At 47.9% G+C, this 27,511-nt stretch overlaps 1 protein-coding gene across 1 annotated transcript in view; it reads left to right on the top strand.

Annotated features, from left to right (window-relative positions):
- Nucleotides 1-27,511, top strand: part of LOC147722959 (dynein axonemal heavy chain 5-like) — a 1,378,573-nt gene that overhangs the window by 49,629 nt on the left and 1,301,433 nt on the right. The window contains exons 3-5 of the mRNA XM_086965349.1: nucleotides 17,363-17,463; nucleotides 26,098-26,286; nucleotides 26,377-26,451. Coding sequence (XP_086821475.1) covers nucleotides 17,363-17,463; nucleotides 26,098-26,286; nucleotides 26,377-26,451 — 365 coding nt within the window. The remainder of the gene's footprint in view (nucleotides 1-17,362; nucleotides 17,464-26,097; nucleotides 26,287-26,376; nucleotides 26,452-27,511) is intronic.

Here is a 27,511-nt window from a genome sequence, read left to right as displayed (position 1 = left end):
CTATAGCTGTATGATTTTTCAAATCGGGCTGCGCAGCTGTTGTCTGTGCCCGTACCGGTTACGACTTGTGTGATCTCTTTTTGTTTTAGGTTTTTTGGGGGGGGGGGTTAGCCATATTCTACTCAAGTGCAGGCGTCTGGGCTGCTCTTCTCACCACAGGATACACACTGGAGCGCTCTTACCTCCTCCTGGCACCAGAAACCGGATCTAGCAGATGGTCGCAGCCGACCCTTGGGGCACACTTTCGAGGCACTCCTCAACCCCCTAGGTTAGTGTTATGTCCGACTACTGGTCTAGGGTGACCAACTGGCATTGGTGCAAATTCAGGACGGTGAGTGTAAAAATTCAGGACAAAGGGTCAAAATTCAGGACACAAATTCAGGACAGGAGGTCAAAATTCAGGACAAAACTTCAGGACAATAGGTACGTTTTACAGACACATGGGAGGTCGCGCAATAGTATATAAGTAAGCCCAGCCATTTCCAAACATATTCAACCATTTGCAAACCTATCCATCATGTATCCTTCCTTCTATCATTTCACTCATCCATCCCTTCATCCATCCCCTCATCCATCCTTTCACTCATCCTCCATTATCCATCCATCCATCCACCCTTTCACCCTATCCATCTGTACACTTATCCATCCACTCTTCATCCCATCCATCCATTCACTCATCCATTCAGCCATTTACCCTTTCACCAATCCAGCCATCCTTTCACTTACTAATCCTTCCACCCATCCACTCTTTTAGTCATCCATCCATCCTCCCTTTCTCTCTCCATCGACCCTTTCACTTAGCCTTCCTTCCATCCATCCATCCACCCACCCATCCATCCATCTACTCTTCCACTCATGGATCCATCCATTGCCACTAATCCATCCTTACACCCACCCTTTCACTCATATCTCCATTCATTCACCCTTGCACTTATCAATCCATCAATTCATCCATCATTTCACTCATCCACCTACCCCCCATCCTCCACCCACCCACCATCCACCCACCCACTCATCCATCCTTTCACCCACCCACCATCCAATCCACTGATCCATCCTTTCACCCACCCACCATCCACCCACCCATTCATCGATCCATCCTTTCACCCACCCACTCATCATCCATCCATCCATCCTTTCACCCACCCACTCATCATCCATCCATCCATCCTTTCACCCACCCACTTATCCATCCATCCATCCTTTCACCCACTCTCCATCCATCCATCCTTTCACCCACCCATCATCCATCCATCCATCCATCCATCTGTCCTTCCCCTCATCATCCATCCATCCATCCCCTCATCATCCATCCATCCTTCCCCTCATCATCCATCCATCCTTTTCCCTCATCATCCATCCATCCTTTTCCCTCATCATCCCTCCATCCATCCATCTGTCCTTCCCCTCATCATCCATTCATCCTTCCCCTCATCATCCATCCATCCTTCCCCTCATCATCCATCCATCCTTCCCCTCATCATCCATCCATCCTTTCACCCCCCTTCATCATCCATCCATTCCCTCATCATCCATCCATCCATCCTTTCACCCACCCCCTCATCATCCATCCATCCACCCTTCCCCTCATCATCCATCCTTTCACCCACCCCCTCATCATCCATCCATCCATCCATCCATCCATCCATTCTTCCCTTCATCATCCATCCTTCCCCTCATCATCCATCCTTTCCCGTCATCCATCCATCCTTTCCCTCATCCATCCTTCCTTTCATCCATTCTTCCCCTCACCCATCCATCCATCCCGTCCATTTATCCTGCACCTCATCCATCCATCCTTCCCCTCCATCCATCCATCCATCCTTCACCTCATCCATCATCCTTCCCCTCACCCATCCATCCATCCCATCCATGTATCCTGCCCCTCATCCATCCATCCTTCCCCTCCATCCATCTCCCTTCCCCTCATCCATCCTTCCTTTCATCCATCCTTCCCCTCACCCATCCATCCATCCCATCCATTTATCCTGCCCCTCATCCATCCATCCTTCCCCTCCATCCATCCATCCATCCATCCCCTCATCCATTTATCCTTCCCCTCATCTATCCATCCTTCCCCTCCATCCATTATCCTTTCACTCATCCATCTTCCCCTCATCAATCATCCAGCTACCCTTCCACCCATACATCCAGCTATTTACATTGCTCTCCATCCTTCCCCTCACTCATCAATCCATCTATCCTCTCTCATTATCCATCTATTCAATCTTTCATTCATCCATTCACCCTTTCACTAATTCATCCAGCCATTCACCCATCCCTTCACTTACTTACTCGCACACCTTTCAATATTAATTTTGAGCTGAGCCTTTCTGAGAAGAGGCCCATCAAGAACTTCACCACCGCTGCAGGGGCCGTTCCAGGACTGGGACAGAAGCCACCCAGGGTGGAGACAGGATCCACCACAGGGGGGGACAAGAGCTATCACAGGCGGGGGTGGACTGGAGCCACAACATGGGGGACAGGAGCCATCACAGGCGGGGGGGGGGGTGGACTGGAGCCACCACATGGGGGGACAGGAGCAGGAGTCATCACAGGAGAGGGAACGTGATCCACCAGGGTGGGCACAGGGGTGGGCATGCAGTATTCCAGTATCATCTTGGGCTTCTCGCCCCCTCCTGCACAAGACAACGAGAAGACAGGCTCTCTGTCCAAAATGCCACCCCCCACTGTGATATACAGTACTTACAGGAGATACTCTAAGAGAACTGATTGAACTGATTGTCCTCCATACTTTGTTAATCAGTGTGGGTGCGATTGTGCCATTTCTTTACTGTATTACATTATACATGTTTGAAGAACCGAGGTTTGCTTACAAATTAGTGACAGTAATTAAGCTCGGTGAAGAGAAGCAGGTGCTGCCTCGGTGTAATCAGGGGTGTAATCTGGCCGAGTCTAGGATGTTTGGGGCCCTGGGTAGAAATGGAATGTGTGGCCCCCCTCTAAATAGCAGATACAAGACGCATTCAGGGCTGTTTGCATGTGAATAGATGCCCCCTGCTCCTGAACCTGCAGCCCCTCCCTCTGTCACCTTCAAGCACCTCTTAACAGCTCATCAAGGGCTGGAAGTGTGAGGGTTGCCATCCCGCTGGGCCTCTACAGTGCTGCTGGGGGTTGGAGCTTTCATACAGCATCGGAGTCAAGAAGGGAGGTGGGGGCAAGCTGTGCCCGGTTAAAATTACGGAGAAATGGCGCCCGTTAAAGAATCCTTCACGGACAACGGACAGACAGCCAAAATTACGGACTGTCCGTGAAATTTACGGACGGTTGGTCACCCTATACTGGTCGCCACTGTTACCTCTGCACAAGTTTTCTTCCGGCTTCGTGCATGCATTCCCCCCGGCCATTCCCCACGCAAGTTAGTGGTTTCACTTTCTATGACGTGCTATGTGGGCCTCTCTTTAGCTGCAAATTCTCGCCATGTTTCTTGAGGTTCTGGGCCGATTTGTCCAGCAAATGTTTGCTTATTGCAAAGCCGTCGGCTTACGACGTAGTTTTTTGGGAAAATTAGCCAATGTGCAGGGTTTATGGTGCAGGATATTTTAAGGATTGTAAAGCGTCCGAAGGAGCTCGCTCAGTAAGTGGCCATCTTCAGGCGTGGTTAACTCCGCCCCCTGACACATAATACTTTGAAGAACTCAGGCTTTGTTGGCAAGCAACCTAGCAGTGGAACTTCAGAAGCCAGTCTGCAACAACTGACAGTGTGATGGGTCCACTGGTGAAACGCACAGCATGCAGAAGGGAGACCATACGAGTTTCCAACATAAACATAAAAAACACAATACAACAGTTGGACGTCGGACTGTAATGTGAAACATCACAAAGGTCCTTGATTAATTCTGAACAGTCATTAGTCTACCCGGGCAGGGGTACTCATAGTACGGACAGCGGGCCTGTGGCGGCTCGGCAAGCCTTTCCTGGCGGCCCGCGGACCCCCGAGACATCATACCTGTGTTTTACGTTTTTAGGTCTCGTAGCGAAAACACAGCGCGTCAGCGCTGTGTCTCGCTTGAGATCTTTTGTTAGCGACTGTGCTTCCCAGGAGACAGTCCCGGCCGCGCGCATCCTTGGAGCCGATTTGAAACGGGAACGCGCGCTGTGGAGAGGCGCTGTCTCCTGGGAAGCTCAAGCACCACACACGCATGCGCATACATACACACAAGCGCCCATGCAAGCACGCACATACATACATACAGAGACACCCCCCCCTGACACATACACACACGCGCGCACACACACAAGTGCACCGAGGCCCCCCTCCCCCGCCGTCACCGTCGCACACATACATACACACACGAGCATACACGCACACACACAAGTGCACCAAGCCCCCCCAGCCTTTGGAACTTACCTGGCCAATGTCGGGGACTCTTCTCTCAGCACGCGGCGCCCAACCTCCTGCTAGCGCGGCCCCGGGGCTCCACACCGCTCACAGGAGCCCCGGGCCGCGAGACGCATTGACTTCGCCTGCCTCCCCCTGCCTCCTCTTCCGGTCTGGACGTGGCCCCGCCCCCGTCACAGGCGACCGTGCCTGACTTCCGGGGTGGCCTGCATTGCACTGTCAGACGCGAAATGAAAGATAATGTAGTGCAATTCAAGTTATTAATAGCAATTATATGCAGGCAGCCCGTCACTGAGATAATAATTTAAGCAGCGATTGGAAAATAGTCAGACGCCTCTATCCGAGTCTCTGGAGACTTCTCTCAGTAATTTTTATCCGGCGCAGTCAGGCACCTCTATTTATTGCTAATTATTTACCTTCCCTTCAAACGCCGCGTGATGTCTGCCACTTTACAATGCGCGATGGTCGCCCCGCTATCGCGCGCCGGAAGATGCGGCGATGAATCTTAATTACTGTTTTCCACCAGTGACAGCTCTCGGATGCCACGGGCTCCGCTGCCCGGCCACGGTTGCAAACAGAAGGTTGGTAAGGAAAACAGAATCCCCCTTTGCTGATCGCTATCAGATCCACAGCGCTCAAGGAAATCTATGCATGTATGGAATGCAAGTTTTTTTTTTAATCCCCGTAACTTGCTTATGCTAACGCACACAATTTCCCTCAAAGTATTTTTTATAAATAAAGTGGATCAGATCATGGCATGACTGATCCTTTGTGATAATTTTGTGAGTGATGAAAAGTGCTTTCAGTGAACCAAAGTGAGCCAATCACAGATATGGGAGCCAGGTTCACAAAATCAGCAGTGGGCCTGAGTAACACACATCACTTCTGAGGAACATTTTTTGAGAATAGCCGATCGTCAATCCCTGCTCCCGTCCCCTCTTCTCATCCACTCCACACTTCGCTCTCTGCCCCTTCTCCTCGTCTGTGATGGCTTCTGATTTTGGGGAGTCGTCGGGAGTAACACTTGCCCAGAATCCAAATCGAGTGAGACCGAATTCTTCTAGGTAGGGCCAGGAGGTCTTCCCATGGGAAAATTAGGAAACAAATTGATAATAGCTCATTTTGAAGCACAGTTTTCACACACATTTCTTCAAACACTTCAGTTCTGAAAGGGCTCTCAGAAAACATCCCAGTACCTTCATGGTGACAAGGAAAACTTATGACCCCCCCTGGAGCTGGCCTCATTTTTTTTTTCAAAATCTGATATATGTTAGAAATTACCAGCACTATGTCAGGGCCAGAATTTTGTCATAGGCTTCCCCATATGCCAAAAATGAACTGCAGTAGGCCAAAGCCATCATTGTGCCATAGGTGCTTCCCTTATGCCAGGAAATACATACATGCCAGTGCCAGAATGTTGCCATTGATGCTTCCCGATATGCTGTTGGTTACCCTGTATGTCAAAAATGCCCTCTCCTAGGCAAGGGATAGCATTTTTCCATTGGTGTCCTTATAACCTGGGCGTCCTCTCTTTTATCCCAAGAATTGCCTCCAATATATTTTGCCTCAGGTGCCTGCATATGCCAAGAATAATTTTCAATATGCCAGGGCCTGTATTTTTCCATGGGTAACATACCCCCACCCATAGGACATGGGTGCACACCCACCAAAAGGCAAAATGACCTCCATTATGCGAGGCCAGCAGCATACGCACTAGCATAATACAAACACTCAAATACACCCACATTCATACACTAACAACCCCATCCACACTTTCACTGCCTCGCTCATACTCGCACACATACTTGCAGATACACACACAAATTATGGCACACAGCCACAAGCACATTCTCAGACTTGCTCACACACTCCATGAGTCTCACTTCCATTTTTCCAATCCACGTCTTGAGTTACAAAAACTTGCATAGTAGTTGTTTCTCGTATTATACATGTTCTATCTGTCAGTGAAGCATAGTAAGAACATTTTTTTGTATACTGTTGAAAAGTCAAAACAAATGGCATTGTCAATGCTTGTTTTCAAGCATGATGTGAATGAAATAGCATGCAACCATAAAACAGATGAACAAGGCCTATATGTGGGTTTACATGAGGATCAAGAACTATCGATATTGCAAGTGGGTTAGATTACATATATATTTTAAAAACACAGGGTGTGAGTTAGAGTTTGGGGGACACAGTACTCGGTTGTAAACTCAGCGGAGTAACCTGTGCGACGAACTGACAGACTCGTCTGCCATACGTAGGGTCGAGAGGATTGTCAGCTTTCTGTTGACATGGCCCATGTTGTGTCTGTTGCCAGAATGTGACCTATGACAGCATAGGAGCCATCAGAGCAAAGCTATTACACGGTCCACTTTATTTAGAGCGGATGGCTTTTTTTAGGTCTCGTAGCGAAAACACAGCGCGTCAGCGCTGTGTCTCGCTAGAGATCTTTTGTTAGCGACTGTGCTTCCCAGGAGACAGTCCCGGCCGCGCGCATCCTTGGAGCCGATTTGAAACGGGAACGAGCGCTGTGGCCAGGCGCTGTCTCCTGGGAAGCTCAAGCACCACACACGCATGCGCATACATACACACAAGCGCCAATGCACGCACGCACATACATACATACAGAGACACCCCCCCTGACACATACACACACGGGCGCACACACACAAGTGCACCGAGGCCCCCCTCCCCCGCCGTCACCGTCGCACACATACATACACACACGAGCATACACGCACACACACACACACACAAGTGCACCAAGCCCCCCCAGCCTTTGGAACTTACCTGGCCAATGTCGGGGGCTCTTGTCTCAGCACGCGGCGCCCAACCTCCTGCTAGCGCGGCCCCGGGGCTCCACACCGCTCACAGGAGCCCCGGGCCGCGAGACGCATTGACTTCGCCTGCCTCCGCCTGCTTCCGCCTGCCTCCTCGTCCGGTCTGGACGTGGCCCCGCCCCCGTCACAGGCGACCGTGCCTGACTTCCGGGGTGGCCTCGGCGGGATTCCGGGGTGTACGGAGAGGTGTTCTGTGAGCGCGGCTCGCGAGCAGCTGCCAATCAAGAGAGAATTTAGCAGAGAGGCGCAAACTTGCATTGCCTCATTAGGGCCGACAGGCCGCCGAGCCCGCGCCGGCCGCACGCTTTGTGCGGGAATTTGCGGGAAGGAGGGAGCGGGGATGGCCGGGAAGGAGGACAAGAAAGGGAGGAAAGCGCCGGGCCCTGGGGGAGGCTGCGGAGTGGTTAGTGCGCACAGAGGGCCCTGATGAGAAGCGCTGGGCATTATCAACCAAGTATTTCTGGCCCGGGATGAGCGCCACTTGTCAGCGTAAAGGGCCATTAAAAGAAACACCAGATTTAATTGGAGGCGCGCGCTGTGGGCCCAGGTGAGGCAAGGAGGACTCGCCCCTTGCGCCCTGAACACGGGATTCCTGACTTTATCTTCAGGTGCCCCTTGAAAAGTGGGGTGGGAGACCCCACGACCTCCGGACAGGGGGTCTGGAACAGCGGGCAGAGTGGAGTGCTACACTGCAGCGATCAGTGTTACATCACTGAAGGCATGGGGTTATTAAACACCCAAGTGCGACACAATTAGGTAAGCGCTATATAAATACAATCAGAAAGCGCAAGTGTCCCCATGAGCCACGCCCATTCCACAGGAGAGAGCTATGGGTGACGTATGCAGCCTTGCTGCACTTTGGCGGTAGCCTTGGCAAAGGAGCAAAGGGCGAGCAGGCGGCACATCTTAATTTAATTTACCCTCCCTTTGCAACGCCCTCCCTCTTGCAAAATTGGGTTTCTAGTGTTTCCTTAATGTAATATGAGTTTGGTGCTTTCGCTCTTGCTGCCCAGTATAAACCGCCGGTTCTTTGTCAACATGTTTCATGTCAGGATTTTTAAATCTCTATGTGTGAACCAGATTACAACAGCATCGAGCAGGAGAACAACTTTGAAAGAACATTTTCGGTCATAAGAGTATATATGTATTCCTAATTTTAGTTAAAAAATGATAAAGTAACCGTTTAATAAACACCCCTGTCGCTTTTGTATGCTCATAGCATGAAGTCCTCCTGAATGACAAATCCTCATACAGTAATATTTGGAGCTTACAAATGACGCGCCTGTCATTAGTATGTGCCACAAAGATAGGTTCTCACTTCAACCCTGCATCAAGACAAAGTGTATGTGGAATTAGCGTCACAAACACAGCGCTATCTGTGTAGAGTGTGTTATCTATTTCTCTACACACTAGAGGTAAAACCCAAAGGCATTCTAAACACACCTTCGAGATCCTGCTGCGTGTTAGCGTGTTAAAGGTAGACTATCATGACACCCCGGTGCAACTTCTTTAAAACAAGCATTTGCAATGCAATAGGTCTCGCATTAGGAAAGTTTGAGTTATTGGTATTGTAAATGACACATTTTTTATTTATGTGTTGGTTTTGAAAGTCATGAAATTATTAACTTTGTCATTTACAAAGCCAATAGTCATAACTTTCACAAATGTGACACCTATAGCATTTGTAATGCAATATGTGTTGTATTTACGTGACTTAGATATATTGATATTACAAATAACAATTGTTTTTTTTTTATAATTAACACTTAAATTAAAGTAGGGAGTGCGTTCCATCCGGTTAAAGATATGTCCGTGACGTCGGCCTTCGCAATCTGTGGGTGGGTGGCTGCACCTGTGTAACTTCTTAGAAGCCGCTGTCAGCGTTTGCGCGTAAAGCGTAATCTGGGAAGCGGAAGTGGTATCACGTTCAGTGCTGCGTCTTCCAAGCAGAATACTTGCTGCTACATGCAGAAAGGAGCCGATGCATTTCCCTTCTGGGGAACAGGGGGTGAAGTCCTCCGTGCCAGCTGTGAATTTATCACAATGTCACATTCTCCTACGTATTTCTAATTTATGTTGTGCAACATCTTAGTTGGTTGTCATATCGCAGGATTTCATGTCTGGCAGGCTCAAAGAAGCCCTGACTTTTTGGCCAGCGGCCATTTCATGCGGAAACGTGTAAAGCTGCACGATAGTATGCAAAGTTAGACTTGCAAGCTGAAGAATGCAAAAATGCAAATGCCTAGAAGCCAGGGCTGTCTTAATCTTAAGGGGCTACAAATGAAATGGGACCACTTGGCATCTGATTGCATTTTGACATGTGTGGTTTTAATTTTCCCATACTTAACACGTTTTTAAAAATGCAAACAAAAAGTGGTGAATAAAGATGTTGTAGGACTGTTCCAGTGCTTCATTGGTAATTAAAAGAAAAACGAAGGTCCCCAAAATTCTTTTGAGGCTTGAATAAGAAGCAATTGCCTCAAGTTACCGCCTCCGCTGGAGGACCCAAACACCTCTGCTAAATGAGGAACTACAAGAGAGATCAAACCCAGAGTTACCCATTTCCTGGTAATTCTTCATTTCTTGGTGGACTTTCAGGATCCAACTTGTAATGGGCTTGTTTATCCCCACCTCTGCCTGTACGCCTAGCCCAGGTATCGGTAACACCCCAGAGCTGCCTATACATGCTTTTTTCTAACTCTTGAGGGAGAACTTCAGCTGGGGTGGGGAGGGGGGTCGGGTCGAAAATCTAGGCCATTTAGCAGGCCACTCATAATGAGAGCTTAAGAAATGAGGAATTCCCACAGGAATCAGTGAATCTGGGTGTCTTTTCCATGGTAAATTCTCATTTTGGTTGGACTTTCACCAGGCTTGTTGGCTCCTTTTAGCAACTCAAAACTCTGGGTGACATAAAAACGTGATTCAAATGAAGCCGGTACCGGCCCCATAGGAATTAAGAGGCCTCTTATACTGAGGACCTTTGTTTGGAGTCTGCCACCTTTGAATGTAGCAGTCATAGCAGACAATAAAAACCACAACGGAGGTTTTCAGTAACTATTTATAGGGTGTGGTAATTACTCGGGGACACCACCACTTCACTCGGGGACACCACCACACCACTCTGGGTCACCACCACATCACTCAGGGGCACCACTCGTCACTCGGGGACACCACCACATCACTTGGGGGCATCACTCGGGGACACCACCACATCACTCGGGACACCACCACATCACTCGGGGACACGACCCACTTCACCCTTCCACCAACTCAATTACAATAACTTTTATTTAAGTATTAAAAAAATGAAAAAACATTGTTATTTGTAATATCAATACATCTAAGTCATGTAAATACAACTCATATTGCATTACAAATGCTATAGGTGTCACATTTGCAAATGTTATAGCTATTGGCATTGTTATACACAATGCCAATAACTCAAACTTTAATGCTGCGAGACCTATTGCATTGCAAATGCTTGTTTTTTTAAGTGTCTGCAGCAGCGGGAGAGACTATGCTGCTCTGTGGGAGCTGACGGCCGGGCGTTTCGAGCAATGGCCAGAGTAAAGCTGCAGGGGCCTAAGAAGAGGTGAAATTCAAAGGCCACATTAACATGCAAATGGTCTTTTAAAGATCTGTTAAGAGCTCGGGTGCGGCTGTGAGTGTGTGTGCGCCCCAGCTGGCACACAGGCAGGGTGAGATGACAGAGCGTGACAGAGGGAGTGGGAGGGAAAGGGAGGGGGAGGGGGACTGAGAGGGAGTGAGAGGGAGTGAGTGTGAGAGAGAGTGAGTGAGTGAGAGGGAGTGAGTGAGAGGTAGTGAGAGAGTGAGAGGGAGTAAATGAGTGAGCGTGAGTGAGTGAGAGTGGGAGGGAGGGAGTGAGAGAGGGAGGGGTGAGTGAGTGAGAGGGAGGGAGGGAGGGAGTGAGTGAGAGGGAGGGAGGGAGTGAGAGGGAGGGAGTGAGTGAGTGAGAGGGAGTGAGTGAGAGGGAAGGAGTGGAAGGGAGGGAGTGAGAAGGAGGGAGTGAGTGGGAGTGAGTGGGAGTGAGTGAGTGAGAGGGAGGGAGTGTTAGGGAGGGAGTGGGAGGGAGGGAGTGAGAGGGAGGGAGTGAGAGGGAGGGAGTGAGAGGGAGGGAGGGAGTGAGTGAGAGAGAGGGAGTGAGTGAGAGGGAGTGAGAGGGAAGGAGTGGAAGGGAGGGAATGAGAAGGAGGGAGTGAGTGGGAGTGAGTGAGTGAGAGGGAGGGAGTGGGAGGGAGGGAGTGGGAGGGAGTGAGAGGGAGGGAGTGGGAGGGAGTGAGTGGGAGGGAGGGAGTGGGTGGGAGTGAGTGAGAGGGAGGGAGTGAGAGGGAGGGAGTGAGAGGGAGGGAGTGAGTGGGAGGGAGTGAGTGGGAGGGAGTGAGTGGGAGGGAGGGAGTGTGAGGGAGTGAGTGGGAGTGAGTGAGTGAGTGAGAGGGAGTGAGTGAGAGGGAGGGAGTGGAAGGGAGTGAGAGGGAGGGAGTGAGTGAGTGAGAGGGAGGGAGTGGGAGGGAGGGAGTGGGAGGGAGTGAGAGGGAGGGAGTGAGAGGGAGTGAGTGAGCGGGAGGGAGTGGGAGGGAGGGAGTGGGTGGGAGTGAATGAGTGAGTGAGTGGGAGTGAGTGAGAGGGAGGGAGTGAGAGGGAGGGAGGGAGTGAGAGGGAGGGAGTGAGAGGAAGGGAGTGAGAGGGAGGGAGGGAGAGGGAGGGAGTGAGTGAGAGGGAGTGAGTGAGTGAGTGAGTGGGAGGGAGGGAGTGAGAGAGGGAGGAGTGAGTAATTGAGAGGGAGTGAGGGAGTGAGGGAGTGAGTGAGTGACTGAGTGAGTGAGAGAGCGGGAGTGAGTGAGAGGGAGGGAGTGAGAGGGAGGGAGTGAGAGGGAGTGAGAGAGAGAGGGAGTGAGTGAGAGGGAGTGAGAGGGAAGGAGTGGAAGGGAGGAACTGAGAAGGTGGGAGTGAGTGGGAGTGAGTGAGTGAGTGAGAGGGAGTGAGAGGGAGGGAGTGGGAGGGAGGGAGTGAGAGGGAGGGAGGGAGTGAGAGGGAGTGAGTGAGAGGGAGGGAGTGAGTGAGTGAGAGGGAGGGAGTGGGAGGGAGGGAGGGAGGGAGTGAGAGGGAGGGAGGGAGGGAGGGAGTGGGAGTGAGAGTGAGTGAGTGAGTGAGTGAGTGGGATTGAGTGAGAGGGAGGGAGTGAGTGAGAGGGAGGGAGTGAGTGAGTGAGGGGGAGAGAGGGAGTGGGAGGGAGGGAGTGGGAGGGAGTGAGAGGTAGTGAGAGAGAGGGAGTGAGTGAGTGAGAGGGAGTGAGAGGGAAGGAGTGGAAGGGAGGAAGTGAGTAGGAGTGAGTGGGAGTGAGTGAGTGAGAGGGAGTGGGAGGGAGGGAGTGAGAGGGAGGGAGTGAGAGGGAGTGAGTGAGTGAGTGAGAGGGAGGGAGCGGGAGTGAGTGAGAGGGAGGGAGGGAGTGAGAGGGAGGGAGTGGGAGGGAGGGAGTGGGTGGGAGTGAGTGAGTGAGTGAGTGGGAGTGAGTGAGTGGGAGTGAGTGAGAGGGAGGGAGTGAGAGGGAGGGAGTGAGAGGGAGGGAGTGAGTGGGAGGGAGTGAGAGGGAGGGAGTGAGGGAGTGAGAGGGAGTGAGTGAGAGGGAGGGAGTGAGTGAGAGGGAGGGAGTGAGTGAGAGGGATGGAGTGAGAGGGAGGGAGTGAGAGGGAGGGAGTGAGAGGGAGGGAGTGAGAGGGCGGGAGTGAGTGAGAGGGAGGGAGTGAGAGGGAGGGAGTGGGAGGGAGTCAGAGGGAGGGAGTGAGAGGGTGGGAGTGAGAGGGAGGGAGAGGGAGTGAGACGGACAGGGAGGGAGACGGAGAGGGAGGGAGTGAGAGGGAGGGAGTGGGAGGGAGTGAGGTGGAGATAGAGAGGGAGGGAGAGGGAGAGGGAGGGAAAGGGAGGGAGATGGAAAGGGAGGGAGACGGAGAGGGAGTGAGAGGGAGGGAAAGGGTGGGAGACTGATAGGGAGTGAGATGGAGGGAAAGGGAGGGAAAGGGAGGGAGACTGATGGGGATTGACATGGAGGGAACGGGAGGGAGACTGATGGGGAGTGAGATGGAGGGAAAGGGAGGGAAATGGAGGGAGAGCCAGGGAAAGGGAGGGAAATGGAGGGAGAGGGAGGGAAAGGGAGGGAGACGGAGAGGGATTGAGAGGGAGGGAAAGGGAGGGAGACGTAGAGGGTGTGAAGGGGAGGGAGACGGAGAGGGAGTGAGAGGGAGGGAGAGGAAGGGAGGGAGATGGAGAGGGAGTGAGAGGGAGGGAGAGGAAGGGAGGGAGATGGAGAGGGAGTGATAGGGAGGGAGAGGGAGGGAAAGGAAGGGAAATGGAGGGAGAGGGAGGGAAAGGGAGTGAAAGGGAGTGAGACGGAGACTGAGAGGGAGGGAGACGGAGAGGGAGGGAGAGAGAGAGAGAGAGAGGGAGAGAGAGTGGGAGTGAGAGAGAGGGAGTGAGACAGTCAGAGTGAGACAGAGGAAGACAGGAGAGAGGGAGGGAGAGAGGGAGAGAGAGCTAGAGAGAGGGAGATAGAGCTATAGAGAGGGAGGGAGACCGAGAGAGAAAGAGAGAGAGAGAGAGATGTGTGTATGCCAGGACGGCTCAGTGGACGAAGGCATCCGCTGCAGGGACCTGTGATCAACCTCATGGTCAGTTTTATGTTGTTGCTCTAGCCCCGCCCCTCCCCCACTGACCCCGCCCCCACCGATGCGGCCCTCGGACACAAACCAAACTGTAAATTTGGCCCCCGAGAGAAAGTTTGTGAGTACCCATGGTCTACCGAGTATCCTCTTAACAAATGTTTAGTAATTACGACCCTGGCAAAGGCAGTACAGAAACCAAGTATCTCGCCTAATGGAGTGAATCAAGTGGCGCAAAGTCAGCCATCACACAGATGGCACATGTAATTGTAGGACCCTCCACAAGCATAACATAGAACGCTTCACCTTTTTAGGGGAAACCCAGATTAAACTATCTTGCTAATGGAAACATGGCTCAATGAGAGCAGCTGGTCAGATATAGCAGTAACCCTTAAACCAGGTTATGCAATTGCTAGCTGTGACCGGGTTGATATGTTAGGAGGGGGGCTGCTGTCATTGTAAAAAACAATTTAGACTGTAAATGTATTTATTAAAATCTCCAACACCTACACATTTTCAGGGTTTCTGGTCTACCATTCACCAACATCAGCCTAAGAATTTATGAAGAACATGCCAGATACACTGGCAGACCACATCCTTCAGACAGCTAACTTCACATTACTGGACAACCTAAATATTCACATTGAGGATTTAGCATGAACCCAGGCTGCTAACTGTTTGCAGCTATTTTTGCAGCTGTGGGACATGCTAAATCTTGTCAGAAATATATTTTTTTCAGTTGGCCAGCTCACCCATGCATATTAAGTGTCACATCTTGAACCACATTTTTATGAATATATCTAACATGTCAGTAGAGTCCCCATTGCAAGTTTTTGGGATGAACATCTATATTCCGTTTTCAAGTCCCAAATTACGGTAGTTTACACCTATAGTCATTTACTCCAAGACTACCAAGCAATGGTCCAAACTGGGAACAACCAGTTGGAAGCTGTGATCCATCCTAATACAAGATAAAGAGTTGGCCACGTCCTACCAAAAAATCAAAAAATGGAACAATAAAGCACTTGATTAATTAATCCCTTCAAAAAACAGTAAGAAAATGCAGTGGCGGGGTAAAGTTCAGTTGTTCTCGCAGGAACTGCCATGTCGACCTGGCAAGTTAACCCTCTTGCTAGGCCCAAACCTTCCTTTTAAATACAAATTTCACCCCTGGGTGCCTGTTATTCCCCCTGGACCTGCCCCAAGACTCCTGTAAACAAACTGAAAAAGATAATAAACACAGGGTTATTATAATTATTTTTGTTGCCCTGCTGGCAGGGGTGGGGGGCAATTCTTCTCTGCCATACCAGAGGAGCCACCCATGGTACTTTAAAGTTTTACATGTCCTAGTGGTGAAAAACTCTTAAATTCATTTTTCACTACTGCTAGGCCTATCTCTCCCATAGGGCAACATTGTCATTGCCAATTGGGAAGATACAAAACCCCGAATCCTGTGTCTCAGGAATCACAATTTAATAACACAACATATGGTGAAGTCGGATTTTGAATTGGAATTCTGAAAATACCACTTTTAGAAAGATGACATTTTTCATCTGGGCCCTGTGTGGCTGCAGCCTGTAACCAATAAACATCTGGGGCAGGAACAGTTTGACTTGGTGCATTCCCTCTGGACAGCCACACACAAAGGGAGCTTAGGAGTGACTTGATGGGGCATTCACATCCAGATGGGGCATTCTGGGCAGGATTATAGAGAAAAGCTGGACATAGCCTCACACTTACACCTCAGTAGGATGTGACCTGTCCCCACACAAAGGGCTGAATACCCCTCTGTGGGGAGTCTGGAACCGGGTCAGGAAAGACGGGGACTCTGTATACTTCAAAGGTATCTATTTGAAGTCTCCCGCACTTCAAAGGAACAACTGGGTATAAGTACTGTACCTCAGACACCACCAAGTCCGGACACTACTGGACCTGCGAAGAACTCTGTCAGGAGGAAGGACTGATGTGCTCGTAGAAGGACTGCCACTCTGCTGAACTGCTATTCTTGAAGAACATTTTTTTTCTGCTGTGCTACCCTGCTGCCTGCTACCCCCTGCCCTGACTGAGGAATGACCGGCCACATCTCACTTGAACCAAGAAAGACCCCAAGGGCTTGTTGGTTTGCCCCCTGTTGTAAGTCACAGGGACATTAGATACTCAAATTCATCCTGCAACAGGACCTTGCCTTTGCTTGCTGCAAGTCTTTCCCTGCCAAGTGGTGCCAATCCAGTCCTGGGGCCCCGAAAGTGAGAATAAAGTGCTGCTACAACCAGAACCCATGCATTGATGCAGTTGCATCAATCATAGCCAGTGCATTTCCCTCGACGTTGATGCTTTGCAGCAGCTGCGAGGACTGCGGACACCGCATTGCTGACTGCATGCGCATCATCCCCAGTTTCTGAGACTTCTCCGACTTTGCCCAACACCAACGATTTTCCGTCAATGCATTTACGCCGACGATGCATCTAAGGTACTTTTCAGAAAGCCAAGACTGATCCCTGTATCCAACCCATGATCCATTGCGGTCAGCCTGAACATTTGGATTTACTGGGTATTGAAACTCTATAAAAGAAGCTGGGGTGATGGCCTCCATTACGGGCACATTACCAATTTAAGGATCCTGAGAGTATGGCAGTGGTTATACTGTTTTAGGTGGTTACCTGTGCCTTGTTTCTATATCTAGAATCTCTATTGGAGCAGAGTGATACATGACATCCTGTAGATGAACCCTTACTCGTTAAAGGGAAGATATTGAATGCAATTAATATATGTGTTGGCACTGACTTTTAAAAAATGTTAACAAATTACATGAACTTAGCTGGAATATTGTTCTTTCCCTCTTTATTTTGCATGATTCTAATCTTATTTTATTTCATTTTTGTGATTCTATAAAGCACAGACATGGCCCCTGGGCACTGGAGCCCTTTACATGAGCACCGGAATATCTTTCACATTTTTTAGGCATGGGGAGATTTCGTGATTTGCCCAGAATTGCAGGAAGTTGAATCAAGGTCATGATTCAGACCAGGTTCTCCAGGTCCAAGCTCAGCAGGTCTAACAGCAAGGAAATGTTTGGAACTTTGCCACATGTTGCATAACATTTCCAGCCTACTTTGGTCGGATGACAGTGAGCATCATTCTTGCTTAGAATAGGGACCTGAACCACACAGGTCCCATGACTGATATTATATTGGAAATTATGCTGGCTCAGATACCAGTTATGACGTCTGTCTGGTTCATGTCCTCTATTCCAATCCTTGGCGACTGCACCCTGTCATAAAACCAAGGTAGGCTGGAGGTGGTGGTGGTGGGGGGGAGTTTATATGCAGTAGCAGATAGACAATAATATCTGCTCTGGGTGAAATGCCATAATTGTGGTTGGGGTGGAAATTATATTTATTTGAGGGATTTGGCTTAACAACAGTGTATCTGAAATAACGTGTTCAGATGAATAATTCTGTGAGGTCATGTTTCAAACCTAGATGCAGATGGGAAGGGTCGACGACGGGGCGGAGCAATAAAAAGAACAAGCATTGTGCCAGGATCTGCCACTACTGTTTCATCTCCATCTGCAGCCATTCCAGTAAGTATGTCTGTAACACAAAAAGGCCAAGCACTGCTCATACGGAGGCCTCCTGCTTCGCCTTTTAAGATGGTGTGATATTGGTGGCAACTCCAGATAAATCTAATTAAAAACTTGAATATTAATTAGGAAGGTCAGTGCGGGTAATAAAGTCAAACATCCAGTACAAGTAAAAAACACTCTAACCTGTCATACTAATAAACTAAAACGCTAAATATTCACACCAAGAATCAGAATTTACTGCATTTGAATTGTTCTTTTCATTTGCTTGCTATTACCTATGTTTGCTTTACTTGATTCAAAAGATGTGCTGGGTGAGAAAAAGTGCACAGTCAAAAATGTTTTACCATTGTAAGAAATTGCATAAGCCTGTCATTATTATATGAAGTTCCCACTTTGGGGTTCCCGATTGCCAGATGTTCTGACAGATCAGTGGCGGCTGGTAATTTTAGCCGAGAGGGTGCGGGCGGGCTACACACACACATTTACACACTCAAACCCATGCATTCATAAATGAGCACACACGCACACACACATCCACTCACAACACTCACTCCCAAATATTCATGCATAAACGCAGCAAACATTAAAAAAGAATCACACTTACCCTCACAGGGTCTCAGGAAAGTAGAGATTGCTGCCTTCCCTCATTGACTGACATTAGGTCAGCCATTGAGGGGAGGCAGTAGTCCCTACCTCATCCCAGAGTGGGATGGGGGTCAGTGAGAGATGCTCACCCGACTCTGAGATGAAGTGTCACTGATTTACACTCGGCCCTGGCCACTTCAGGTCTTAAAACTGAAGAACCCTGGTCCGAAGTGATCAGTGATGCTCTTCCTCATCATGAAGGGGGGGCCTTGAAGTTGTCTGCTAGGCTGAAGAGGTCACGGCACAGAAACTGAGACAACTGTAGCCTGGCAAAGTTCAGCTCAGGAAGCCAGGAGCTTGCACATTTTGCGCATGTCTAGCTCCTGTTGCCTGACCTGAAAATAAAGAGTGTCTGTCAGCCTGACCTTTGCTCAGTCTGACAGACACTCTTCTTGTTGAGCAAAAAGTGAAGGCATGGTCCCTCCACCTGTTACAGATCTGTGACAGATATTGCGCCTTATGTATATGACACCTTAGTTAGCCACAGCCTGGTCGATACATAGCAACTTGGTGCTGTGTGCCAGATGTGAAGCATGAGGAGTTGACAGCATGCTCTAAGTACCTTTAATAATCTGGGACTGATTAGATTACTGTTCTAATTTCGCTCCACCAGTTGTTTGGGGAATGCACTGGTCAGAGGGCCTGTTGTTAGCCAGGCAGATGTCCATCTGAAACCACCGTTCTATACACCCTACTACAAATATCTTTGTCCTGGCACCCCAGTATACATGTGCCTTTTCCTTTCTGGTGTTTTAACTTCATTTTTCCACCCAGCTATGTCTTCCTAACTTTCCCAATTCCCATCCTGTTCCATAGAGGGTGTACCACCAGCAGGAATTCCAGCTATACTAGCTATATCTTCCTTGAACCCCAAATCCAAAGTTTCATTTTCTTATAGTTATGTATGAAAACTCATATGAATACATTACAACACTTACGTTTATACATTTCCCATATTGTTTTATCATTTTTCATACATTGTGAATAGCATTTGGTAATTTATCTGCCTCATGAACCTGAAACCACTGCATTATCTGTGTGCAGGCTGGGGCCCTAAAATCCACCCATGCGTCTTTAATCCACTACCAGACACTCTCTGCCCCTTTAACTCTTTCTTGTTGGTTACTGCTTTCTTCCTTTAAAACAGTTTCTCCGTCTCTATTGTCCGCTGTCTTCCCACTGTGTGTGCTTGTCTTTTCCCCATTTTTGCTCTCTGTAAATGTGTGATAAGGAAAAATAAGTGCTGGTCCCCAAAAATGAGTGCCAGTGGCTCCCACTGACAACCTCTGGATCATATTAAGCACTGTGGTGGACATTGCTGTGCACATGCCGCACTATACATTATACACCACTGCAGGAGACAAAGCTTCTCAGAAGCTTTCAATTAGACCTTTCCAACTACATTCAATACAAATCAGGTTCAGCATACTCGCTGTTACATAGTAATCTTAGGTAGGGCATTCCTTAAGCCTAACTCATGCCAGTTTCTTGAAGTGGATAAGAGTTAGAAAGATCGATACTAAGAACCTTGACCTCGAGAGCTGACTACTCGCTGCAAGAACGACCTATAACCCCCCCAAATCTATCTACCGTCAACAACCTCACAGAGCACTACAACTCGACTATCACCAAAATTTTGGGTGATCTAGCCCACTAAAGCTCAAAAGGTCCCTAACCAAAGACAAAAAACCCTGGTTCAGCGGACCCCTCAATAGCGAAAGGAGAGCTCTCCGACTCAAAGAAAGGAACTGGAGACAGCATCCCTCAGCCTCCCAACTTAAACTTCCTCGCCAGGCAAGAAATACCTACAACAAGAATATCCTCACATCCAAAAAAGAGTTCTTTAGGTCAGAACTGGAAAATGCCAAGAACAGACCCTGCAAACTCTTCAAATTAGTCAAATTCCAATCTAACTTGCTAGCGAAGTCATCTAAATAAACTACTAAATCCCTAATTACCTGCGATGAGTTCTCCTCCTTCTTCACAACCAAAATCAACTTGCCAGGAATCGAACTTAATGCTACCTCAATCTCCCCTCCTCCTCCTACCGAGTCCCATCTCTCCTCTTGTCCCCTCCCAGCAACACCCAAAAACAAGGCTCACTGGTCCAACTTCAAACTTTATGATGACCACTCCATCTGGAAAATTCTATCCTCCTTAAAACCGAACACCCACTTCAACGACCCTCTCCCCGCCAACTGCTTGGCAGCAACCTCCCTACTCAGTATTCCCATCTGGACCACTATTATCAACACTTTCCTTCTTCAAGGGTACATTCCTGACTCTCTGAAAACCGAGCAAATCATCCCATCCTAAAAAAAACACTCTGAATCTGGAAATTCCAGACAGCTTCAGACCAATTTCGAATATACCTCTTCTTCCGAAAGTACTGGAGAAATGTGTGCAGCTACAACTGAGCCAGCACATCGCTAATTTCAATTTGCTTGCCAATTTCCAATCTGGGTTCAGGCCGGGGCACAGCACTGAAACTACCATTCCTCACATCGTTGAAGATGCCCTCCTAGCCCTTGACCAAGGCAAAACCTGTCTCTTGATCCTTCTGGATCTTTCCTCGGCATTCGACACAGTCAACCAATAGAAACTTCTTGAACGCTTCTAACACATGATGGGTCTAGGAGGTACCGTCATCAAATGGTTTGGTTCCTTCCTCCAGAACCGGACACAGAGATTCTTGGTCAACAACAACCTATCTGCTCCTTCCCCGATTTCCATCTGTGTCCCACAAGGCTCTACTCTGTCCCCTACCATCTTCAACCTCTACCTTGAACCATTAGCACGGCTAACATATCCTTCCACATGTACGCTGATGATACTCAGATATACATCAAAATCTCTTCTCTTTAGGAGATTACCTATCTGATTGATGCCCTGAAACTGACTGTTCAATGGCTTGCCAACAACCAGTTCAAACTGAATGCCGAAAAAAGAGTTCCTTCTCATCTCCCCGTCAAAAAAATCCAACGACATGCTGAAATGGATTAACTCAATCACAGCACTCAACTGCACACTGACCGTAGTGGACTCTGCCAATTCCTTCGGGATAATCTTGGACAGCAACCTGAATATGCGTGAACATATCAATTAGATGGCCAAAACTGCCAGGTTCCATCTGGGCTACTTGAGAAAGCTGAAACCCTTCCTTGAAACTGCTGACCTCAAATCCGCTGTTCCTGCATTAGTTATTTCCAGAATTGAATACAGCTGCTCTACCCTATCGAGCGTACCAAAGACTTCCACATCCCCCCTAAAGGCTTGCCTCAATGCAGCAGCTAGACTCTTATCTGGCACAAAACAATTTGACCACATTTCACAACATCTGAAGGCCTTGAACTGGCTTCCTCTTGAAGGCAGAATCCAGCTTAAGCTGGCCTGCATCCCACACAAAGCCTTGTACACGAACTCCCCGGCATATCTCACCCAGAAAATTGTGATATCTGGGAGTTTCAGAAACTCCCGGTCCACCAGAGACCGTGTCCTCCAGCCACCCCACTTCCACAAGGAGACTACTTACAACTGAGCTTTCTCTGGGGCTGCACCCAAAATCTGGAACTGGCAACCTTCCTCTATCAGGAGAAATACTGTCTCTGTCATTCTCCAAAAAGGAAGCCACAACTTTCCTAATGAGCAAATTCCTCCATTAACTCTCTGTTGTTGCACACTCCTCCTCTTTCATGGCTTTGGTTTCTGTGCATAATCGCCTGTAATGCCTGGCCCGCTCTGTGTACTAATTCCCATTCCTTCTAATGTTCTGCCAGCTCTCTCCGCCATTTGATTTCTTTTGGTTTGCTTGATTACAATTGCTGGTTTTCTCCTTCTATCGCTGACATGTCGCGATTTTGATTCTGTACCGATTATTGTATATAACTCTGGTATTGTCCTATTGTAAGCAATTTTCTCACCCCTATCCGTGTGTTTTTGCCTATGCCTAACCTGTACGTGAAGTGTTTATCCCTGTAAAGTGCTCTGATACCCTAACGCAGAGCTTTCCAAAGTATGTGCCGCAAGACGGTACTGTGTCGCCTGACATGTGTGGGTCTGTCGCGCAACGGTGCATACATCAGGACGTCTGCGCATGTCAGGGACGCAGTACGGTACCAGTATGCAGAGGCAGGAGAGGAGCGTGTGTGCCCGGCCAGTTCCCTTTCATGCCCGTGTTGATCGTTGAATACGCAGTATTAGAACTGTAAATACATGAATACGACATGAAACAAGAACGTCGCATAATTTGAAAAGCTCTGTGAGGGTACTTCTCACTATTTTCAGTTTGACTCGCTTGAAATCTAAGCGTAGCAGAAGTTCCGCTACCCTTGGATGTCTAGTGAGTCAGATTGAAAACACTGTTAAATGTTTCAGTCAGTGCATTTTCAGCCTTGTTATTCACTCCCATTAAAGAGATTACTAATGTGCTCCTATCACATTTACTCATGAGCACTTTAAGACAGAAAGCAGTGACTATTATTTCACTATTGCAGTGAGCTCTGGTTGACTGTACTTAAATCATCAAGCTATCTTATTGGCTCAGAAATATGTATCGCCATTCCCCTGCTAACGACTAAACAGAGCAACATTGCCAAACACATATTACTCAGAAACAGGCTTGTGTCTTGCAAGAAGGATGTCTATTTTGTTTTAGATTAACTTAGAAATGCAAGGCATGTGGGCAGTGGCAAAGGGTCAGAGGGGACTATGCAGACTGTTCAGCAATGGTATGCAATGGTAAGAGCATCTTCCCATGAGTAATATTTAAATAGTAGATAACAAAAAGTCAAACGAAAAGACATAATTCTGTCTAATACTCCCTCGGCTGTCTGACGCTCCTTTATAGCGATCATCCCCGTTATTGAGTGTCTGATCTGTGCGTGACACACATACACGTCATAAGCTTTAAAATACGCTGCTCTAAAGAGTTAGGACTTTATTTTTGTAATTTTCGTTACCTAACAAGGATAGAAAGAATCTATATAAAGCTAATTGGCCTCTTCTTTGTATTAGGTACTTTAGCATCCCTTCTGGGGGCATTGGATGTGGGGCCAAGAGAGCGTTTATGTGATTGGCCGGACAATGACACAAAGAGCACAACTCCGGGCAAATAAGTTTCGCTGTGTAAAAACGTGTGTTTCCATTCCAGAGCTGGTCTTCATTGCCAATAGCAGTCCCAATATTTTCATTTAAGGTCACAGAATAGAAATGGATGAAAAGCCTCTTTTGAGGCTTATCAAATATTTAACAAAACGGTAGCCACAAGTCTCCTGCCAGATACTCGGCGTAGCACAAACAAGGCAACTCTGCCCACGCAAATACAATGTTTGGCCATGATGCTTGAACCCCCATCAATAGATATACTCAAACACAAGAGCCAATACCTGCAAAAACCGACGGCTGCAACTACATTGCCAAAAGCCTGTACGCAAGGGGTCATGTGATGGGGTCAGGGCACAATTGTATTTAGCACTGCGCCAGTGGCTCTCCAAGTCTTGCAGTGAGCGCTCAGACTGGGTGGGGTTCTGTTTTACGTCGCTGCCATCGCTGGGCCTGCAGCCCTTGCATTTAAATAATCTGCTGTCAGCGCCCTGACAGGCGGTGTGCAAGCCATGTTTACAATACATACAGGCTGCAGCATTGTGAGAACAATGTTCTAATGGGAAAAAACGCATCCATAGCTACTAGATTAGAACATTAGATCCATTGGAGACCATTGTTTTCACGTTGACTCTTGAAAAATAACGGGAAAGTTACTGTGCGAAGTTCACCTGAAGCTTTCATGAAGCATTCTTTGGAACTGTGTAAATGGCGTCTTGACAGAAAATCTTTCTGTTCTTCATGGGCATGTTTTCTTTATGGACTTTTGAGTACCTGATTATTAATTTCTAATTGCCTCGACCATACATGTTTCTTTTTTATACAAACAGACGAGGGAGGGTTATCCGGTGAGGGAGGTTCTTGTATCTTGCCAGTGGGCTCTACTACCATTTAATATACATGAGCATTAGCATATATGTATATAGTCATATTTATTTTTGTATTGTGTTAGATGTTTTACAGGATATTATTATTAATTACCATTTGAACGTGAGTGAGATTAATAGGGACTATAATCTGTTATTGTAAAAATCTGGAACTTGAGCCTCTTTAGGCTGCGGTTTGATGCAAGCTAAGGAGAAACTGGGCAGATGACATGATCTCCCAGTGCCCTCTTATCTAATGTCCACAGATTTCTCAGCAAATAGTAGTCACTTGTCCCATCCCTTGTCTACAGTTAAGACGGGTATACATATATACCATCCTGCCAGTCAGCCCCTGTGAGCTCTTCCCCTGCATCCCGTCTATGTGCCCCTCAAACCCATGCAGTCTCTGTGTGGTCCTTCCCTTCTGCAGCCTGTGTGTCGAACTGTGCCTCTCCACCCTTTGTAACCCCTCTGTGGGCCTGTCACCTCCTCAGTATCAGCTTTTTCTGCCTTACACCCTACTGAAGTTTGTATATGTGCCCCTTTCCCCACTTCAGCCTCTCTGTTGTATCTATCTCGCCCCTGCCGGCCCTCTGAGCCCCTCCACCCGAATCTCTGTGTGTAACTGCCTAGCCCTAGCCTAGCCTAGCCTGTTTAACTGCATGGCCTGCCATCCCTTTGTATGTGCTCTGCCTCATCTCATCAGTGCAGCCCCTCTATGAGCTAACTGTAGTGCTTCTGTGTGGCAAAGTTCTCCTGCAAGCCCTCAGTATACCCCTGCTCCCCACATGGGCCAATACCCTGTTTCTGCGGTCCCTCTGTGTGACCAAGACTCCTGGAACTCCAATATGACACTCATCATTCATTCCGCCTTTCCGTGCCACTCCGCTTCACATGTCTGACATCAACCTTAACCCACCAGGTCCTTCATACTTCACATATTGCTCTTCCATTAATTTCCAAAGCTGCACACTTGAAACACCATGTTCAAATAACCTGTGTTACTTGGTAACCATCCTATGACTGCTCAGTTACTTGTGCACTAAAGTGAGTTTTGCTTACTGAATGCTGAATTGAGATGTTTGTGAATATAACTGTAAAACTAGAGTTGTTCAGTTAGCCGACAAGATAGTGTTGCACTCTGGTTGTTTGTACATTCTGAAGTCATGTTTCATTCAAGCTGCTGCCTTGATTATAGTTATGACTTTCAAAATTGGTTGAGATACCAGCTCTCTGTTTACTGCTTACTCTTCCAGTGTATATCAATATCAATTATGGATTAATTGTCATATAGCTGGGTCTGAACTGAGGTGGCAAAGTTAGCTAAAGAATGATGATGGATTCAACCCAGATCTGTGACTGGGGGTGAGTGTCTGTAAAGTTTCAGCTCTCCGCCCATCATCTCCTTGTGTTTGCTTCATTGTTTTATAGACCAATCTCAAATCATGTCATATTATTGACTAGATTAGAACTAGATTCTTGAAAGATGGCAGCCGTTATTTTCAACACAGCTTAAATCACTGGGGCATGTGTCAATGTGTGCATGATTATATTCTTGTTTGAGGCACAAACCTAACCATACACCCAGTGTTCCCAGTCACTATGTTTGTTAAAACAGATTCACAATTGCTTTATTAACCTTCCTGCTTTCTCAAATTTGCTTGAAAATGCACCATTTGCCCACTTTTTCAAAATTTTCTCCAAGGGGAGAACCCCACCTTAGGTGTTTTGGGCTCGCTCGCTACGCTCGCTTGCTACACTCCCGTACCGTGTCAAACAACTTCTGTATTGACAAAAAGTGTGTCACCAATATGAAAAGTTTGGAAAGCTGTGCCCTAACGGGTCATGTTCGCGCTACATAACACCTCAAATAAATAAATAAATACATGTCTTTTTGAAATTTTTGTATTCGCCCTCCTCTGCATAGATTTCGAATTTGAACATGGCTTTCTGAGAAACATAGCAATTCGGTATTAGAAAGTATTGCATTTAATATATATTTTATTTTACTTTCTTTTAGCCCCCTGGAAAGAAGAACATAGTACTTTCAAATGAGGCAAGAAAAGAAATGGCCAAGTTGGCCAAAGTGACAAAGGAAGAGCGCCGCGCTCAGCTGGACGCGAGGCACAAATACTTGATATCCAAACTATCCGATGGCATTGGTATAAGTGAGAACGAAGCTGAAGACTTCCTTATTTCTGATGAAAAGGTGATGCTTCATGAGCAGTAAGCACACCATTTTATTGCAATTGTTTTACAACTTTTCTATGTTTTAACTGTTGCTGTCTTGTTTTTTCAGTTCAGCACTATTGGAGATTTCTTTGCAGCAAATGGATCTAAGAAGTTGCTATTCTTTTACCAAGAAGTCCTTCAAGTATGTATAGCCATTTCTATGTATCTAAGAATCTCTCTCTATTATGGCTTTACAATCTGCATATCTATCTACAGTCACCAGCCTGAGAAGCTTAGAATTTGCTGGGATATAGTCACCGCCATCCCCGTACTATATACTTATTTCTCAGCATAAGTCTGAGTATCTAGCTCTATATGATCAATTTCTCCTCTCTTTCTCAAAATTATATCCCACTCTATTTGACTCAGGAATCCTATTGGTTTTTGCCTCAACCAAATGCTCTGAGTTCTCTGTGCATTCCCAATTATTTCAGTGAAAACAATATTAATTTAGCCAGATCATAATTTTCAATGGGCTACAAACAAATTCATGTAATTAGGGATCAGGACATTTGGGGATAAATTTGCCTTCACTGGTTCTAAATTTTAAAGATGTCGAAGTCTACTTGTGTAGGTATTTTTGTTTGTTGTGGCCCCTGCCAATGCTTGATGGCTAAAATACTGGAACACGATCTGGCATGGCTTTGTTAATTCCCCTTAGGATAACTCCTTACCAGTTGCGGCCGCCAGTACTAAAGGGTGGTAGTGTGGGTGGAGGTAGCACAGGGGGGGTTTGAGAGCGAGCGCAGGGAGGGGAGAGGGGGGTTTAATAATATATATTTTTTGATTTACCTGACGCCACCTGCCTTCCTACTTCGCGTTGCTCCTGCTGCACGTATCCTGGGTCCTAGCAGCCCCTGGGACAGACTCCCAGCCAATCCCTGCACTGCAGAGCAGCACAGGGATTGGTCTGAGCAGGCGGAAAAGATGCCCTGCTCAGACCAGGGAGTCTGTGGGGGTTTATCCAGCCTGGCTGCTGAATGCAGCCGGGCTGGAGAAACCTAAGCGGGTGCATGTGTTTTGGTCGGACTGAGACAGCCGGCCAAAACTCATATGCGCACTTAGGGACTAGGGAGTGCGCAAGCACTCCTCCTCCCCCTTCCATGCCCCGGCTCTCCATGCACAACCTGGCAAATGAGAAATAAAACAATGCTAGAGCATCGTTTTATTTTTCCTTTGCTGCCCTGCGCCAGGCAGGGGGG

This window comes from Lissotriton vulgaris, chromosome 4_1 (genome assembly GCF_964263255.1).
Source record: "Lissotriton vulgaris chromosome 4_1, aLisVul1.2, whole genome shotgun sequence".
Classification (NCBI taxonomy): domain Eukaryota; kingdom Metazoa; phylum Chordata; class Amphibia; order Caudata; family Salamandridae; genus Lissotriton; species Lissotriton vulgaris.
The sequence above is the reverse complement of the archived record's forward strand: the minus strand, read 5'-3'. Positions and strand labels throughout refer to the sequence as shown.